This window comes from Octodon degus, unplaced genomic scaffold, assembly GCF_000260255.1.
Source record: "Octodon degus isolate 3935 unplaced genomic scaffold, OctDeg1.0 scaffold00126, whole genome shotgun sequence".
In the NCBI taxonomy this organism is placed as follows: domain Eukaryota; kingdom Metazoa; phylum Chordata; class Mammalia; order Rodentia; family Octodontidae; genus Octodon; species Octodon degus.
Window position 1 is genome coordinate 4075824 of NW_004524702.1, and position 18340 is coordinate 4094163.

The 18340-nt window shown below is 53.5% G+C and overlaps 2 protein-coding genes across 5 annotated transcripts in view; both read right to left on the reverse strand.

The window, feature by feature from the left end:
• The window catches only part of Fyco1 (FYVE and coiled-coil domain containing 1), a 60492-nt gene extending 55023 nt beyond the window's left edge, over positions 1 to 5469 (reverse strand). For both annotated transcript variants that reach the window (XM_023700719.1, XM_023700718.1), the window contains exon 1: positions 5096 to 5469. The gene's annotated coding sequence lies outside the window, so the exon portion shown is untranslated. The remainder of the gene's footprint in view (positions 1 to 5095) is intronic.
• A 5720-nt stretch (positions 5470 to 11189) lies between these two features.
• Xcr1 (X-C motif chemokine receptor 1) lies at positions 11190 to 16946 on the reverse strand. Of its 3 annotated transcripts, none has more exons than XM_023700723.1 (3): positions 16919 to 16946; positions 14032 to 14319; positions 11190 to 13953 (listed from the first exon to the last, which is right to left on the reverse strand). In XM_023700723.1, exons 2-3 carry the CDS (start codon positions 14286 to 14288, stop codon positions 13287 to 13289), a joined length of 924 nt encoding a protein of 307 aa, XP_023556491.1. In that variant the 5' UTR covers positions 14289 to 14319; positions 16919 to 16946; the 3' UTR covers positions 11190 to 13286. The 3 variants fall into 3 exon arrangements, with proteins under 3 accessions (XP_023556491.1, XP_023556492.1, XP_023556490.1); XM_023700724.1 differs by having other exon boundaries at positions 11190 to 13641; positions 13782 to 14319; XM_023700722.1 differs by having other exon boundaries at positions 11190 to 14319.
• Positions 16947 to 18340: the final 1394 nt, after the last annotated feature.

Here is an 18340-nt window from a genome sequence, read left to right on the forward strand (position 1 = left end):
TAGTCTGTCAATGGTGACAATGCAGGTAGATTTATTGTTAAAAATAATTTCTCTGAGTTTTACATTTTCTTTGTTCAGTATCAATTACTTTTATGTGGACTAAAATAATGCATTTTAAGAATCAAAATTGTGGCTGGGGAGATGACTCAGGAAAATAAGCACTTCCCTGGCAAGTGCAAGGGTCTGAGTTCAATCCCTGGTTCCACAAAAAAAAGAATCAAAATTGTGGACGATTTAAGCAATTGTGGACACTATATTATTATTACCATGAAAACCTTTGGCCTATCTCAGGAATAGATGAGGGGTGGGTGTGTCCTCTCCTGTCTTTATAACACCCCTTGCTGTCCAGAGAGCTCAGGTGACTGCTGTCAGACCTGTCCCCTCCTGTGGCCTGCCCTTCCTTCCCTTCCTCAGGGGTGTTTGCCCTGGGCTGCCCAGAAGTGGCCAGGGCATGCTCTGGGTTTCGATGCTCCATGCCCTCTGACTGGTACCCCCAGCCCTCCTCTGCTAGCTCCTCCAGACTTTCTGGCTTTAGCCAGGACAGGAGGACATGTGCACCTCTGTTCTGTCCCCAAGGAAGTCTTACTCAGAGGCCTTCACCCCCATCCAGGACAATGTAACCACTGTCCCCACTTCTCCACTCCTCCTGTTAGAGGCTGACCTGTGTCCCGCCTCTTCCTGCTCTCAGGTGAAGCCCTAACCCTACCTCACAGTGTGGTGGCATTTGAAGCAGGGCCTTTAGAGAGGTACAGGAGGCTGAATGGGGCCACGTGGGCGGGCTGCAATCCAATCTGACGAGTGTCCTTATAGGAAGAGGAACTTGGTCTACAAAAGAAACACCAGGGCTTTGTGAGCAGACAAAAAGCCACCTGAGGACCAGCAAAAGGGCGGCCACTGAGGAGGCCAGCCTGCCAAGACCCTGATCTTGAACTTCCGGCCTCTGCACAGGGAGAGAAGCCACTGGTGTGGGGCATCTTGCTCTGGTGGCCCTTCCTTCTCTATTCCCATGAGTGTGGCTCTGCCTTCAACCAAGGTGGGAGAGGTAACCACAGCAGGACACAGTTCAGCCCAGGGGCAGAGCACCAGGCTGTATGGCAGAGGGGAGGCCAAAGGGACCACGCTGGCTTGGAAGCTGCAGCGCAGCTGTGGGTGAGGCACTGGGCTTGGCATTCTTGGGAGCTGGGCTTTGTGAGCTGGACCTATTCAGATCCCAGGAGTCAAACTTGTTAGGTGAACTCCCATGTCTAATATGCAGCAAGAAGCACGGCGAAGACCAAGCCAGGAGGGCTGGGCAAGGCTCCACATGAGCCTAGCATACCAGCTATGCATTCCAGACCACCCATCTGTGCTGGGCAAGTTACCTGAGCCCTCCCTCCTTGTTTCATACCAGGTCCATGCAGGGAGGTGACCTTTACCTTCCTTCACAGTGAGACTGGGGATTGCCGGACTGGAGAGGTAGAAAGAGGAAGAACGGATGTTCTCCATGGCCACGGCTTTTGAGTGCCCTCCCTGCTCCTCACCAGCTCCATGGCACCTGGGCTGGGAAGTCCCCGCTGCTCCTCTGTAACTGGCACCTCCAGCTGGGCTACCCAGGGCCAGGCTGAGGTCTTCTGGGGACTCGGGGCTTAGTCCTCCCTGCATGCTGAGGGCTTGCTGGTGTGGAAGACCACCTGCAGGACTCTCCTTGAAGGAGGAGTAACGGTCTCTCCATTTTGGCTAAATCTGGCCCTATTTCCACGTACTGGGCTGGGGAGATGGCTCAGTAGGATAAGCGCTTGACTGGCAAATGCAAGGATCTGAGTTCAATCCCCGGTTCCACACACACACACACACACACAAAAAAAAAAAAAAAAAAAAAGAGTTAATCCATGTACTGATGTGTGCAGAGTAGGCTAGGCCCTTTCCTTATCCTTTTAGTTGGCTTTAAGCACTGTCCAGCTGAGGAGTTTTTTTAAGCAAAGACGGCAGGGCAGTATTTCCCCAGGCCAGGTAGCTCCCTGTGAGAGCTGGGCTAAGTGGGAGGGAAAGCCGCACTCCACTGGTGGCTGGGATTGAGGTTCAAGCAAAGAGGCTAGCTCAGGGGCATAAGCGCCTGCTTGGCAAGAGCAAAGTCCTGAGTTCGATTCCCAGTACCAAAAAAAAAGGGCTATGACTTCCCAGGGTATAAAAGAGTATACATCAGAGCTGAAGCACAGACCCTAGAACATTAGATACTATCTCAGTTGTTACATGGATTACTCTTTTTGTATATCCTTTTTTTTTTTCATATTGCAGAGGTGATTTTAGGTCTTCTCCCTATCTCAGCTCACAGTGCTCACCTGCTTTCCACCATTCTCACAGTCTCTCATCAAAAGCCATTTCTTTTTTCTTTTTTTTTCCTGGTACCAGGGATCAAACTCAGGATCTTGCACTTGCCAGGCAGGTGCTTGTGATGCTGAGCTATCTCTCCGCTCCCTCCTTTTTCATGAATTGATAAAATCTGAGATGGGCCCTGGGTCGAGGCCTTTGTCTTGCTTAGCTGTTACCGTGGCTGGACTTGGGCCCTCTCGGCTCCCCACAACTACAAATATGCTTTAGTGCCTTTATTTTGGCCACGGGTTGCACTAACAGAGGTAGATTAAAGTTAACTCACTAGAATTCCAATAACTGTTCCATGGGATCACGAATATAAACTTCCTGGGCCTCCACAAGGACTGAGAAGTGCTCTATATTTGGAGGGCTTGGAGATCCAAACCTTTCTCCTGTTATCTTGGTTTCCTGCTCCAGGCCACAGGTACCATATTCAGGTTAACCAGGGGTTGACCAGCCCAGCCCTTGGGCCCTGAAGCATACCTCAAAGCCACAGGGCTACAACCAAACCACAGATTCTCCTTGAGTCCCTCTTCGGAGTCACACTGCTGTCCCCATCCTCGTCTCTGCAAAGGATCAGAGGCTCTCATTGCCTCTCGGATGCCACAGAGCTGGACGTGAATAGGAAGGGCCACTAGGGTCACAGCGCCACAAAGCTAACTGGCTCCAGTGCAGGAGGAGAGGCAAAGGGCTCCCTTTGCCCAACCACACATAGCTTCTGCCATTTTCCTCCAAGGCCTGGATGGCACAGAGACCTTGGCCATTTTCAGTCATGATTATTCTACTGAGTTATCTCCCTGGGCCCCAGTCACATATTTAAAAAAAAAAAAAATCAAGAAAGTAGGCCATGTTCCACTGGCCTCAAGTTCTTATTCTCCTCACCCACTTTACTGCTCAAATAGTGTTTATTTTGAGCGCCCCAAGAACACAGCAGATGTCCTCACGTTCATACCCAAGTTCCCGAGGCTGCAGCCCTGGGAAAGGACCCCTGCCTGCTTCCTGCGCTGCGGGCAGCGAGCGTGGTTCCTAACTACTGAGTTCCACCAGTTCCCATGATAAGGCCACGGCTAGACAGGGCACTTCCTCTGCCTCATGTTTAATGACACTCGTCTTGAGTGACAGATGTCTGGTTCTTAGCATCTCCAGAATGCAGGGGCTGGCCATCTGCTAGATGTCTCCTGTGAGGGGAACTTAGGGCTAGGAGGGGTGAGCTTCTTCAATAAACACCCACCCTGTTACAAAGGCAGCAGCTTACAGCCGTGGGGACCCACACACTCTGATCCTGCTGTTAGAGAAGGCCCCTGTCATCCCAAGTGCTGTGGGGAGCAGCCCGCCTGGAAGGACCAGGCACAACAGTTGGCTCTTGAGCCAAGCAGGGGCCCCGCACCCGGCCTCAAGTGGCAAAGGAACAGCTTCAGGCTCACTAACTAAGCCATCAATCTCTGAAGCAAATGTAGAAGTAATAAAATACCAAGCGACAATGAAGGGACACTACTCAGTTCTTTGCGAGTCTAGACATTTACCTACTTTCTTAAAAGACTAAAAACTAAACGAAGTGCTACACAAACACGAACACTCCATGGAGGCTGATAAACAGTTTCCTAAAGCAAGAGGCTTATCAGCTCCATCTAATCAGAAGACAAGTGGCAAGGCTGTGACATTAACTCTGACTTCCGGGGGACAGTACATTACCCCCCCCCAACATTCAGGGCTGAACGCAGTGCCTCAGACAAGGAGCAGCACCCTGCGAGGGCCCCTGGGGTGGGGTGGGGACACTGAAAGCAGACAGGCACAGTCCGGGCCCCAGCATGGACAACCACCACCCCTGCATGGCAGCATTAGGCAGGTGGCAGGGAATTAGGCTTCCGCAGCAGACCACAGGGCCCAGGGTGGAGGGAGGGCAGGCGCAGATTAAGCCCCTATCCTCTGCCCCCACAAAGCCCCTGACCCATTTCTCTGCCGGAAAAGGAAACTGCTGTGGTAAGCAAGACAAGCAGAGGGACAGAGAAGTCAACTCAGACAGTGTCAACAAGTGCTCTGTTTCTGGAGGGGACAACTAGTGGGGACGATGAGAGGGCGGCAGAGGCATCAAAGGACACGTGTGTATTACCGGGAGGCCACGTGGGTAGAGTGTCAACCGCATGTGTTTTTCTTATGTAAAGGTGAAATTCAGTGTTTCCTCACACACACACACACGGCCAAGCTGTCAACAGAGCTGACCTGCCGGCCGGCCGGCCAACCGGGCACAGCACAGCCGCTTCACAGGTCGCGGACTGGGTCACCGCGATCCCCGTCCTGGGCACGAAGGGCGGGGCGGAGGCAGTGCGGGCCGGAAGGCACCCCGTCCCCTCCCAGGAGGGCCAGGGCATCAGGGGTCACGGGGAGGGGGTCTGGGCTTGGCGGCCCGGACGAGCCGGAACCGAGGCTTCCCGAGGACGGCGCCAGCAGGACCTGCGGCCTGGGCCCTGCGCCGGCACCGAGACCCCCAGCCGGGGTCCCCTGCGCCCAAACAGACGTGGTGTCTGGGGTCCGCGGGTAACCGATCCCCAGGGCACCCTGGCCCCAGGGCCCTTACGCTGGTGACCCAGAGGTGACAGGGCCCGCCGGGCGGGGTCCCCGGGGGACCCGGGATGGGCGGGGACGCTGTGGGCAACAGGTGACCCACGGCGCCCGAGCACACTCTCCGCTTCGGGCGGAGAGCGGCCCCAGCACCCCCAGAGCCCCGCAGCTCGCCGGCGGCACTTACTCGCTCTTGGGTTCCCGGCCGGGCAGAACCGAAACTTTCTCGGTTCGGGCGGAAGAGTACTCGAGCGCAGCCCCGTCAGTGGGAAAGCGCGCTCCTGGCCGCGCGCTAGGGCGGACTACAATTTCCGGCATGCTGTGCGAAAGCCGTGGCCTACAACTCCCATCGGACCCTGAGGGAAGGCAGACATAGACTACGATTCCCGGCATGCTCCGCTACCACGTCCCAGCTCCCTAGACTCCACCCACGTGCCAAGCCTGCCCTCTGAGCGCTTTGCGGTCCTGGGAGCGTGGGATTGTGCCTGAGTATTAGGTGTGGGGCTCTGAAAAAACGCTGTGTTGTGCCTGTTGATGTATTGGTCTAATTAAAGAACATTTTATATCGTTGGACGTCATATCCTACCTTTTGGTCCCCCTCGTTGACTCAAGGGCCTAAAAATCTGTGTTCAAAACGGTGCTCGTCATGAGCTAGCCTACACCTGCAGCCGACCTGGGCGGGTACGCTGGAAAGCTGGACACTACAGAGAACACCAAGCGTTCAGTGCAGTGTCTACCGGGGCACCGCGCAGAAGAGCGACAGTACGCGCGCAGCTTCAGCCGGCGCTGGGAGCTCTGGCCACCGGGTGCTCTGTGCGCCGCTTTCCCCACCAGGGAGGCCCGCCGCAGAGAAGTGCCCCGAGGAGCCCGGCCCCGGGTGATCTCCGCACGCGAGCTGTCGGGGACGTTTTAGATCTCAACCATTATTATTCAATATTGATATTTCAAAAGCTACAACTAAAAACTCCTGAACTTTTAAAAGAAGCTCCTCGTGATACAGGTTCAGCCTCCCCCGCTACACACGCTTTTAGGTATAAAGAGAGAAAATAGTGTTCCCTACAGAAAAGGGTGGCCGTGGTCCCCTGGTTTACTCAGGACAGCCCTGCTACTCCCTCGGGAATATTTTTCTTCATGACAAATTTAAATGTGATATAGAACGCAGACTGACATTGTATCCCCTTCTTCCCTCTCCTTCCTTCCCCTCCCCTCTTCCCTCCCTCTGATCCCCATTCTCCAGTTTAATACCAAACCTTCACTTTCATGTGTTTTTGCTTGTTTCTAGAGTGTGCATGTGAGATAAAATGCAATACTTGTCTTTCTGAGTCTGGCTCTTTTTACTTAATAGGATGATCCCCTGAGAATGCCATGCTTTCCTTCTTGATGGCCAAATAATACTCCATTGTGTGTATATACCATTTTTCTTGATCCATTCATCCATTTGTGGCCGACACCTGGGCTGATTCCACGTCTTGTCTATTGCAATTTGTGCTACAATCAACGTGGGCATGCAGGTATCTACAGTATTTCTTTAGAAATATACTAAAGAGTATAAACCTGGATCATATGGCCATTTTTCCCTTTTTTGAAAACACCATATCTATGTATTAATTATTGTAACTGTCCCACTAACCTGTTTTGAAACTGTCTCACTGCTATTTCTTTCTCAATAAAATTAATTAAAAAAAAAAGAAAACAGCACATTCCAAGTGTCTGTGTTAATTCATATGCCCACTAGCAGTGTAGAAGGGTCCCCCAACCCCATCTTCACCAGCATTTATTGTTTTTCGTGTTCCTGATCATAGCCATTCTGCCGGCGGGACCTCGGTCCTGATTTAAACATGTCCACAGAGTCTCGTGCTATTCTTATCCGGAGATGGAGGGAGACACGGGTGTGTCGTTGTTCTCTGAATCGGGCTGACCCACGTGAATCACTCCTGATCCACAGATGGCAGAGGTGCCGTTGTGTCACTTCCAAGGCTGGACAGAAGTTGACGGTGCGGTCTCACCTGGGTCCCTGCCATTGTTCTCTGCAGGAGCCAGCTGCTCTGTGACATGTCCAGTTCTCTGAGAACTCCCTGCTGGAGTGGCCACATCTGCAGCTATGTATTCTGCAGTGTGCCCTTGCCACTCCCCCATGAGAAGTCTGATTACCTTTTTCTTTGTTTTTTAAATTAATTAATTATTTATAATTAATTATTTGGTACAGGGTCTTGCTATGCAGCTTGGACTCATAGTGATCCTCCTGTCTCAGCCTCCTCAGTGCTCAGGTTACAGGCATGTGCCACCATACCTGATTTGGGGGCTGGCACGGTGCAACCGGGGTTCTGGGGCTGGCGAGGCATGCGGTGCTGGGGGTCAGACTCGGTCCTTGCGCTTGCTAGGCAGGCGCTTAGACTGCTGAGCAGTCTCCCTGGCCCTTCCCTTGTCCTTGGATCTGGGTAGCTGGTGTCTTGCTTCCTTCAACAGAGAAAGGCAGAAGTGACACCGTGTACCTTCCGACTGAGGAGCAGCTGGAGCTCTGAACTTCTGTGTGAGAAATCTGACATGGAGGCTGCCATGCCATGAGGAAGTCCCCATGGTGGCGTGGCCGGAGCAGACCTTTTGGGCATGTGGAGTAAAGACCAGCCGGGGCAAAGGCTTGGAAGCACAGTGTGTGCCCGGTGTGTGGAGGGGCCATGAGGGTCCAGCGCTGCAGGAGAAGAGGAAGCCACAGGGACCAGGGCAGCCGAGGGAAAGAGAGATGAGTGTGCATGTGAGCCCCGTGGCGGCAGAAGAGGCAGTGTGAGGAGTGGTTGAGTTTGAAGGCAAAGCTGAGAAAATGTGCTCAGGAATTGCTCATCAACTCTAACAAAAGAACCACGGTTGACCTCCAGTTCTGTGGCCTCACCCAACTCCCCGAGTGTTTCCTCTTTTCTGCTCTGTGGTGGAAAGCTTGAGAAAGCAGAAGGGCCTGCAGCAACCCCATGGCCGAGACAGATGAGAGGACAGCAGAGCTGTTGCGGAAAGTTGACCAAGGGCAAAAGTGGGAAGTGCCCCTCGGAAGACAGGGGCTTGGGGATCAGCACCACAGAGGCCCTGAGAAATGGGGCAGACGGGCGCGCTCTGAGAGGGGAGGCTCAGCTGTGCGCTGAGTGGGCTTGTCAGCGTCGCAGCCAACCGGGCCTGTCGTGGTCGACTGCTCACTAGCCAGAGAGCTCCCACAATGGACTGGAAATTGAAATGTGATGAACACGCTCATTCCAGAGATTTCTGCCCTAGTCACGCTTGCCTTTAAACCTCAAATGTCCCCCCAGAGTCTCATGTGTTCGGACCAATTGCTTTGGGATCTCAGGTGAAAGACTCAGGTACTGGTATTTTTTCCCAGTTTCCCACTTGACCTGACACACAGTTTGGGATGTTGCAGTGTGACCTCTCTGGTCCCTGACGTCCCCCTTGGCCAAAGTGGCAGACACAGCAACCTTCCCGGATGCCTGTGGCCTGGTACACAGCGAGCTCCATGGAACTCGACTTCCAGTGTCCTGTGGGTGTCCTCAGGCTGGTGGGGGTGGACACTGGAACCCCGTGGGAGTTTGGAGGTGCACTGGGCTTTCCCTCCCCCTACCGAAACGTGTGCCCTGTGTTAGCATGCCAGGGATCTGCCTGAACAAAGCCCCAACACTGCCTGTACATTTACTTACATCTCAGAGTTCTGGAAAGTGGGATTCGGAGATCGGGGTGCTGGCAGGGCGTTTTCTCCCAAGCCTCTGAGTCTCTCCTGTGTCTCATGGTTGCCTGGCAGTCTGGTGTGTGGCGGCAGAGGCAATGCCAACCAGTCCTCCTGTGGGCTGCTCCTCATATCTGTGTCCTGGCCCCAACTTTGATAAGGACACCAGTCAAATTGGAGTAGAGGCCCTGTGTGGTGGTGCGCGTCTGTAATCCCAGCACTCTGGAGGCTGAGGCAAGAGGATCACTAGGGGTTCGAAGCCCACCTGGGCTACATAGTGGTCTCAAAGCCAGCCTGAACTACATAATGAGACCCTGTCTCAAAAGCCAAAACCAAAACAACAACAGCAACAACAAAAAAGCAAATTAGAGTACGGGACTGTCCTATTTCTATGGTCTCATGTTAAAGACATCTGCAGTGACCTTATTTCCAAATAAGGTCATTTTCAGAGAAACTGGGGCTAGGACTTGAGCCTTCCCTGTAACCACGTGTGGTACTCGAGGCTGGTTTTCTGGAGTGGCTGAAGTCGAGGTGGTGCCTCTGTTCTTCTGGCTGCTCTTCTCTTTGTGGAGGGGTCCCTGGGATTTGAGGAGGTGCGTTGCAGCCCTGAGACCTGGGGTGACCCTTAGTGGAGAGTGGGGCTCTGTGCCCTAACTCCTGAACATGTAGGTACGAGAGCCTCTTGTCCTCTTTCAAAATTCACCCCAACCTCCAAAACATTCCCCACCAGGTTTGCACGATGCTCAAATTCCCAGCAGGAATTAGTATCATTCCTTGTCATCATAGGGACATCTCTGAAAGGTCTTTATTTAGGGCAAAAACATTCCTTGAGCTGGGAGACAGAAGACTTGAGTGTCAGTCCACAGAGAGGTGGGGACCGTCACAAGGCCTGCAAGACCCCCTCGGCCTCTGGGCCAGTTTCACCTAAGGCCTACATGCACCCTGAGGCCTGCCTGAGCCAAGTGGGCTGGATTCCCCCTTCACTTTCCAGCTGCAGGTGCTAACCCAGGCCCTCCGGAAACAGAGAGCTTTCAGGGTCCATCATGGTGTTGGGGAGAACCAGGGAGACACAGCCAGCCTGGGCTAGGGACTGAGTGTCTGGTGCCCAATCACAGAGGCCTAAACTGAGCCAACTAGCCAGAAGGAAGCGAGAGCAGGCTGGCCGTTTCCTGTGCGTAGAATGCAGACAGCTCCCTGTTTTTATTCATGGGGACAGAGCGGCTTACAACCCGAGGGGGCATCGTCATGCTCAACCCAGGATGGCGGGAGTCTTGATAGCTTTCTTTAAAAATTAAGTTTATTGGCATATTTTAGATATACATGGTGATCACATTCATCCCAAGGAATTTGTGAGTCTATGGTTTTACAAATGAGGAAACTGAGGCACTAAGCGGTCGGGGTCACAGTGGCCTGGGAAACAGCTTAGATTTGGGAGTTAGGTCTGGGCTCGAATGCCGTGTGCCTTCTCCAACTGTTCACTGGTGGATCTCCCAGAATCCCTGCATTTGCAGTGCTCTCTGCCCCATCGCAGGCTGGTTTCCTAAACGAAAGCTGTCAGCTCCACGAAGCTCAAGGACAAGCGACTGGGCCAGGTTTGGGGCTCTGGACCTGGAGGAGAGGCTCAGGACTCCATGAGGCAGGCACTTGGAGCTCACCAGAAGACGTGCTGTGGGCTGGTGTGAAAGAAGAAGGCCAAAGTGGAAGAAGGCCCATCGTGCTCTGCTGTGCACTACGCAGGTAGCTGGAACCACTGCAGACACAGGAAGGTTATGGAAACGGTGTACCCCCCCCCCCCCCAGGGACTTGCACTCAGCCGCCTTAGGCTTGGCCACAGGTTCTGCTCCTCTGGTCTTTCTGAGGGAGTGTGGAGGGGAGAGGCGAGGATCTTCGTGTTCCAGGAGTGGTGAGTGGTCGGCAGCCTTGGGCCCAGGGGCCTGGTGGGAGGGACAGCTCGTGAGGCTGAGGTCTGGAGGGGGGCAGGGTTTCAGCAGGTGGAGGGACGGGAGGCTGGGCCAGTGGAGGGCTGTGGCCAGGGTCCCTCCTCTTCTGGGTTCCTTCTGTCCCACTTGCAGCTGTTTTTGTGCCTCTTTCCCCGGATACCTGAGAAGCGAAATTAGCAGAAGACTCCTGATTCAAGACTGGGCTGGGAGCTTGCGAGAGGGATGCCGGAGCATCATTGTAATATCCCCAGACAGCCAGGATGGCTTCTAATAAAAGGTGCCCAGGGACACGTGCTGAAGACATTCTTAGGAAGCTTCTGGGGGTGCAAAGGTTAGGACAGGATCGGGACAGGGCGGCGTGAGCCACTCGAAGGGCGCTGTGGGTGATGGCCAACACCAAGCCGCCTGGCACCAAGGATGTGTGCGCTGGCCTCCTTTGCCCTCTGCTGTTGGGGGTACCTGGCCTCTAAATAAAAGCAGAATAAGTATTTAGCGATCAGGTTTTGGGGGTGCTTGCAGGCCAACTTGCTGAGGAGGGCCTCTGGGCTTGGCTCCGGCCTCATAAACAAGCTCAGTCTCCTCCTTCTGCAGTGTTGCACGTTGCTGAGGGAGGGTGGGCAGGCCCGTGGATCTTATCCTGTCCCTGCGGTGCTACCTGGACCTTCCAGCAGGTGCCACTGGCTGTCATACTGAGATGGAGCCCAGCTCTTCCCCACACAGTGCCCCACCCATGACAAGTCAGCGGGTGGGGCTCAGCTGGGGCTGAAGGGGACACTGCGTTCCAAGCTCTCTGGGCCCCTGCTGAGGGCGGTCTGAGAAGCTGCTCCATTCAGTGAGTGAATGTTCGTGACTTCGGCGTGTAAGTCCTGCTTGAGGGCCGGTGAAGGATCTGGAGCCTCCATGTTTGTGCGAGGGCAGCCTCGGGTTTGTCGCAGGACAGGGGTGCAAGTCAGAATCGTGGTGAGAGGTGGTCAGTCCCTCGGCCCTGAGCGAGTCAGGCTTATGGGCCCAGGCCTTCATGGCATGGAACAGTTTAGAGGGCAGGCCGTGTCTGCACCCTCGTGTGAAGCTGTGGGACTGTGGAAGAGGAAGCCGGTGGGCCACAGCCAGGAGGCGAGGGAGGGCCGCGCCATGGGCACTGGGCACTCAGCAACGTGTGCGGAGGGTGCAGACAGGCAGGAAAGCGATGGAAGCAACCTGGGCCAAGGAGGTGCAGGGTGCCCTGTGGCTTGGACCCTCACGGAGCACAGGGCCACAGCTATCCCCCTCTGCCCTCTGAGATAGCACCCCAGGACTTAAGGCCAGGCTCCTTCCTGCCAAGTGTGAGACAGCACAAGGAGATAAGGCATGTGTGCGCGTGACTGTGGCACAGGACGGAGTGTGATAAACACTGTGGAGAGGGGCAAGCAGGGTGCCACAGCAACCCAGAGCACCCTTCCCACTTGTGGGATGGGGAAGCTTCCTGCAGGACCTGGCCTTTCAGCTGGAGCTGGGAGCCTGGCGAGAAGGACCGGAGCTCCAGGCCTAGGTGACCATGTAAGAAACGTGCAGAGGCAGGAGACGGGGAGAAGGGGCCTCTGGGGGCGGGGTCCAAAGGACCAGGGCTCCAAGCACAGCGAGTGGAAAGGTGGCTGGTGCCGAGGGAGGAGGCCAGGAAATGCTTGCTGAGGCCCCTGCACTTCATTTGGGAACTGGGGGCTGAGAAGCCCTTTGGAGATCCCTCACAGCCTGGTGTAGAGGTGAGGAGCAGCAGGAAGATGGGAGGAACTCAGGGGATTTTGGGGTTCAGCCTTCAGACAGGAGCTAGAGGTTTGAGGGAGGCCCCAGATAAGCAGTGTGGGTCATGGTATGGTGTGGGACTGAAAGAAGGGGTGCAGGCTCTGACAGAAGCATGGGGGTGGGGAAAGCTGGCCCCCTCACCCCTGTAGGAAGGGGATACTTTAGGAGAAAGTGGCCAGGTCGGCCCCCTCCACCCCGAAGGGATGAGACATTGCAGGAGACACCTTTCGGGCCTTCAGGGCTGCACACTTGGCACCTGGAGGGTAGGACTGCAGGTGGCCGCCTTCGCATCCTCCCGGTGGACTTAGCGCAGAAGGCAGCGCCTGTTGTGCTCGCGCTTGCAGTAGGCTCTTATGAGGTGGATCGCAAGGGCCAGTCTCCGTGCCGTGGGCACGAGCCTGGATGCAAAGCCAGCTTCAGTGCAGTTAGAGAGGTTTTGGGCTCCGGGCTCGCTGTGCTTCTGGGAGGCTGCAGCTGCTCTGCCTTTCTGGCCGCCTCCTCAGCAGACCCTGAGTCCCCTCTGAAGTGGGCAGATGAGTGGGGCAACTGCGCAGCCAGGGACAGGAGACTGTCCAGGAAGCCCCCTGCATTGTACCATGGTCACAGCCACCGAGCGCCCCCCACCCCCAAGGGCTTGAAAGAGGCCCCTTTGCTGGGAACACTGCGTGTTTTAGGAGCTGCAGGCTGAGCAGGGATGAGCGGTCTGCATCTGAGCGAAGGAAGGAGTGAAGAACATTGTTGCACACACGAACAACATACGTGCGACTCGATGCATGGTGGCATCAAGTGCCCAGTGAGGAGACCCTGTCCCTTGGAGGGCACCGGGACCCACAGGTCCTCGTGCTTCTTCCCCCACCCCTGCAGCGATCGGCGGCATCTTGCGGCAGTGTTCCTTCCATCCACGTCTCCTCATCTCCCAGGCGCCCTGTCCACCTGCACAGGCACCACGCCTCCCCTCAGTAGAAGGAGGGACCCTCGTAGGCGAAGGCGCCCGGGGACCTGGGCATCGGGGGTGGACTGGGGGCCTGCAGGTGGCACGGCCGTACCTGCTGGAGAAGACTTTTGAGGTGTTTGCGGAATTTGACCCCCACGAAGACATAGAGCACCGGGTTGAAGCAGCATTGCGAGAAGGCCAGGTGTCGGCACAGCAGCAGGGCGAAGTGCAGCTGCTGGCTGGTCTCGCAGCTCTGGATGACCCCAACTTTCTCCAGAGTCTGCAGGAACAGAATGAGGTTGTAGGGGGCCCAGCTGAGGAAATAGGCCACCACGATAGTAAAGATGAGCCGGATCGTCCGGTGCCGCTGCTTGGACCTAGAGCGGAACAGGGTCCTGAGGATTTGCACGTAGCAGAAGAGGATGGTCGCCATGGACAGCAGGAAGAAGATGTTGTGCTGGTAGACCGAGGCCAGCAGGCCCCGCGTTTCTGCGTATGTGCACTGAGAGTTGACTACCTTGTGGAAGACGGCATCGGGGATGGAGGACAGGGCGCTGGCCACCCACACGGCCGTGGTCACCAGCGCGCGGCAGCGGAGGGTGTGGACGCGCAGTGTCGACAGGGGGCTCACCACCGACAGGTAGCGGTGGACTGTCATGATGGTGAGGAAGAAGATGCTGCTGTAGAGGCTGACGGAGAAGGTCATGCTGAGCACCTTACACAGGAGCTCGCCCAGCGCCCACCCCCAGTGGTACTCGGACACCCACACTGGCAGCAGGCAGGAGAACACCAGGTCTGAGAGGCACAGGTTGAGGATGAAGAGGTTGGTGAGGGACTCGAGGCTCTCGTACTTCACCAGCACCCACAGCACCAGGCTGTTGCCCACGAGGCTGAGCAGCAGCACCAGCGGGTACAGGATGGTGATGGTGAAGGTGGCGAGCGTGAGGGCCTGGTTCTCACACAGGAAGCTCTGGGGGTCATAATCAAAATTGGTAGTGGGCTCTGGGGTGCCCTGGGACTCCATCTAGACCGGACGGCAGGGACACCGCATGCGCCTGCAATGACAGATATGTGGAGGTAAGAGCCACATGTGTGGTGGCACTTGAGATCACCAGGACCCATGTCACTGAACAGGAAGGTCAGCTAGGAATGAGGCACACATCTGTGACCCCAGTGCGCTGGGAGGCTAAGGCGGGGAGAGGCAGGTTAGAGCCCAGCCTGGGCAACTTAGTAAGACCCTGTGTCAAAATAAAAAAATACAAAGGGGCTGGGGGTGTGGCTCAGCGTGGATACCCTGATTTCAATCCCCAGTATGGGGGGTGGGCATTGGTGAATTTTAAAATAATCTTTCTTTTCTTTTTTTCTTTCTGTACCTGGAATATTAAATCCAGGGACTTCACACTGAGCTATGTTCCCAGCCCCTCCCCACTTCTTAAATTTTCAGACAGTCTTGCTAAATCACGAAGTTGCTCAGTTGAGCTTAGACTTGTGATCCTCCTGCCTCAGCTGCCAAGCGGTGCATTGACTTCTGCTCTGTAACAAGCCCTCTTTCTTGTTGCAGACAGCCTGGAGGAGCCTTGGGCTAGCTTCATTTACCAGTCCATGTCAGAGAAAGGGCGGCTAGGGGCAAGTTTGGGGCCTGTTCCTGGTCTCTACAGAGAGTCAGTTAACCCAGAAGAGCCTTAGTTCCTCGCCTGCAAGTGGCTGATAATGTCAGGGTCCTTCAGCCTGGGAAAGTGACAGGGAAGACCCAGACAGAGTGAAAGCATCGTAAGGCCCCAGTGAATGCTGGGATTCAGGGAGACTTCACTGTTGCTAAGGTGGGGATTCGCTCTCATAGCAGGCCTCTGCATCTAGGGGGTTTAGTTTACAGCACGCCCCCCAGACATCAGCAGTGACCACGTCCTGGTTCCTGTAGGAGGGTGGAGGAGAGGGGACCGGGTGGCTCCACTGAACCCCAATCACCCATCTTCTGCTAGCAAGGGCTACAGATGGAGCTCAGGGCAAAGTCCTTGGGATCGGACCTGGTCACATTGCCTGCTCCATGCCTGGTACCGTGTCAACTCTTGGCAGTGACCTGCTCTGGGCAGAGGCGTATGTGCCGAGTCACTCAGTGTGTATGATAATGGTAGCCCAATGGCTCCACTTTGGGAATGGCTGCTCTGCTCTTAGGCAACCAAGTGGGCTTTGTGTTTGGAGAGACAAATATGAGCTCTAAGACCTGGGATAAAAACTAGCCAATGACACCAGTTCTGGGGGTGGCAGTGGGGGCTGAGGAGCTCCCATCAGCAGGGCATGGCCACCAGCTGTATGGCTCTGGGTTGGGGCAGGGTCTGAGAGGTGAGAACTCGGAATTCATCTTTTCCTGTCTAGAAGCTGATGGCCAGTTTGGGGCAATTAGAGAAAGTACTGGAAAGCAAAAGGGAGCCACGGGAGGGAAGCGATAGAGAGCAAGAGCCCCAAGCGAGATCAGATTAGGGGCCCATTCGGGCACCTGTGACACTGAGAGCTGCTCCCTTCAGTGAGATAGCTTAGAAGCTGGCCTGACAGGTTCATACCTGCTCCTTCTGCTTCTCCCCCTTGCCCTCCCCCTCCCCTTCTCCTCCTCCTCCTCCAGCAGCAGCAGCTCAGCCTTTTCCAGAGGAGAGAACAGAAGCCAGAGTCTCTACAATGCAACGACCCTAGGGTACAACCCACTATCACTCAGCATATGAGGAGCAGAAGCCCCAAAAAGACAACTGAGAAACTAATCTAGATGAGTCATGCACTGGAATTTCAAATAAAGATTAAAGCTATTATAACCTGTTATAACTGTGCCCAAGAAGACAAGGAAAGGTAGCCTGGTGTGGCTGTGCACATCTATACGTATGAGCACTCTGGCGGGCTGAGGCAGGAGCAGCGTACACCGAAGGCCAACATGGGCAGTGCAGTGACTTAGTGAGACCTCATCTCAAAATCAAAGATGAAAAGAGGACTGGGGATGTCACTCAGTGCAAAGGCTTTGAGATCAGTCCATGGTAACACACACACACACACACACACACACACACACACACACACACGAAAAGAGAATAGCACAACATATATTCATAATGAATGGAATGATGAGAAATCTCAGTAAAGATAAACAAGGTCACGTGCAGGACACCAAAGCCCTTAGAAATCAATGCAAAGCACACCGATGCCACACCCGTGCCTCTCCAAGTTGCATTCTGGGGTGTGGTTCCCCTCTGCCCACCACCTCCTCCTTTTCCCAACTCCATAGCCTAAGCACCCCCGAGGGGATTTAGCTTTCTGGGCCATGGCATAATTTGGACCGAGAAACATAGCTCTAAATTGAACTACCACCAGCAGTAAGACTTTACCAAAAGGAGTATAGTCCAATAAAACCCTCTACTTCCTGTAGCAGAAAGAAAAGAACATTCTAAACGTTGGCTGTATTCCAAGTATGGTCCACAGTCTTCTATTCTTTGAGAAAGAATGCAGATTCTTTGGGAAGCCCTGGACAAAGCCACACTTAGAGGTAGGCTCAGAGATCTGCCACTTTCTAGCCGGCCTGATGGTTCTGACACCCACCGCATCACAAAAGCCCCAGCAGAGGACATTAAAATGAGAGTTTGAAAACATGTTTAGAATGTCTGTAAAGGAACTCACCTGGATGTGCGCCACTTCACGCGGGCCCTGCAGCTCTGTCCACAGGACAGCTTCACTTCTTCCTTTCTAGTCCACGTAATCCCCGCCTCCCCACACCCTGGCAGAACCACCAGGATAATATCAGATGCAAATAGTGTCAGTGGACAATCCTGTCTGTTTCTCATTTGAGGTCAAGGTTACTTTCTATTCCTAATTTGCTAATTTTGTTTTAAAACAAGAGAAGTATATTGAGTTTTTGTTAAATACATATATATATATAATCCCTGGGGTCTTTACTGTATGGAGGTACCACAGGCTTTTTATATTCCTCTTTCTACTGCAGAACATCTTGGTAGCTAATATTCCTCAGCAGTTATGAAAGAGTCTTTACATACCATGGATATGCACAGAAACGCACAGCAATGTGTGTGAAAGAGGATTTCACACACTATGCCTACTTGCATGAAATTTTTGTTTGGACCTAAGTTTTGAGCTTAACTGAGAAGAAAACTTGGAGTATGATTGGTGGGTTACATGACAAATCTGTGTTTGGCTGTGTAGGAAACTTGCATGCTGTCTTCCCGGGCCACCGGACGGTTCGCATGGTCACCACTGATACATGCACGTACCCATGTATGTTCCACGCTCATGTGGTCACCAGAGCTGGGCACTGCTAGCCCTGCTAAACATGGCCCTTATAGTACGTGCGCACAGCTGTGTCACGGCTGTCATTTGCAGCTGTATAATGACATGTGAGGTTGAGAATCTTGGTATGATTTTCACCATCTGTGTACCATCTATGGTAAGGTATCTGTTCAGAATTTTGCCTATTTTAAAATTTGTTTCTTCCCTTTGTTCCTTGTAGGAGGGTTTATTATATGTTTCCAACAAAAGTCCTTCATCAGAGATGTTTTTACAAGTATTTTCTTCTAGTATGTTATGTACCTTTTGTTTTCAATTTTAGTGAACTCCAACTTGCTACTTTTAAATTTTATAGTATGGGTCTAAAGACATTCAGAAAATCCATCTTTTGTTTCCTATGTGGTCTACTAGAAGTTTTGTACTTTTGTGTCTAAATTTAAGGCCCATATTGAATTAGTTTTTGTGAAAGATGTAAGACCTGTATCTGAATTCTTTTTGTGTGTGAATACGCGTGCTCGCTTCGGCAGCACATATGCTACAATTGTGTGTGAATACACAGTTGTTCTGGCACCATTGCTTCAAAAGGTTGCCCTTTACCTGCTCGTTTGTTTCTAGCCCTTTATCAAGAATCCATTTGGTTTATTAGCATGGACCTACTGTGGGGTTCCCTGTAGTTTCTGCATTTGCCAGTCAATTTTTCTTTGTCAGTATGACCATATCTTAATTACTCTAACTCTGCATTAAGTCTTAAACTGTGGTAATCCAAGGATCTTGACTTTGGTCTTCTTATTTAATTTTATG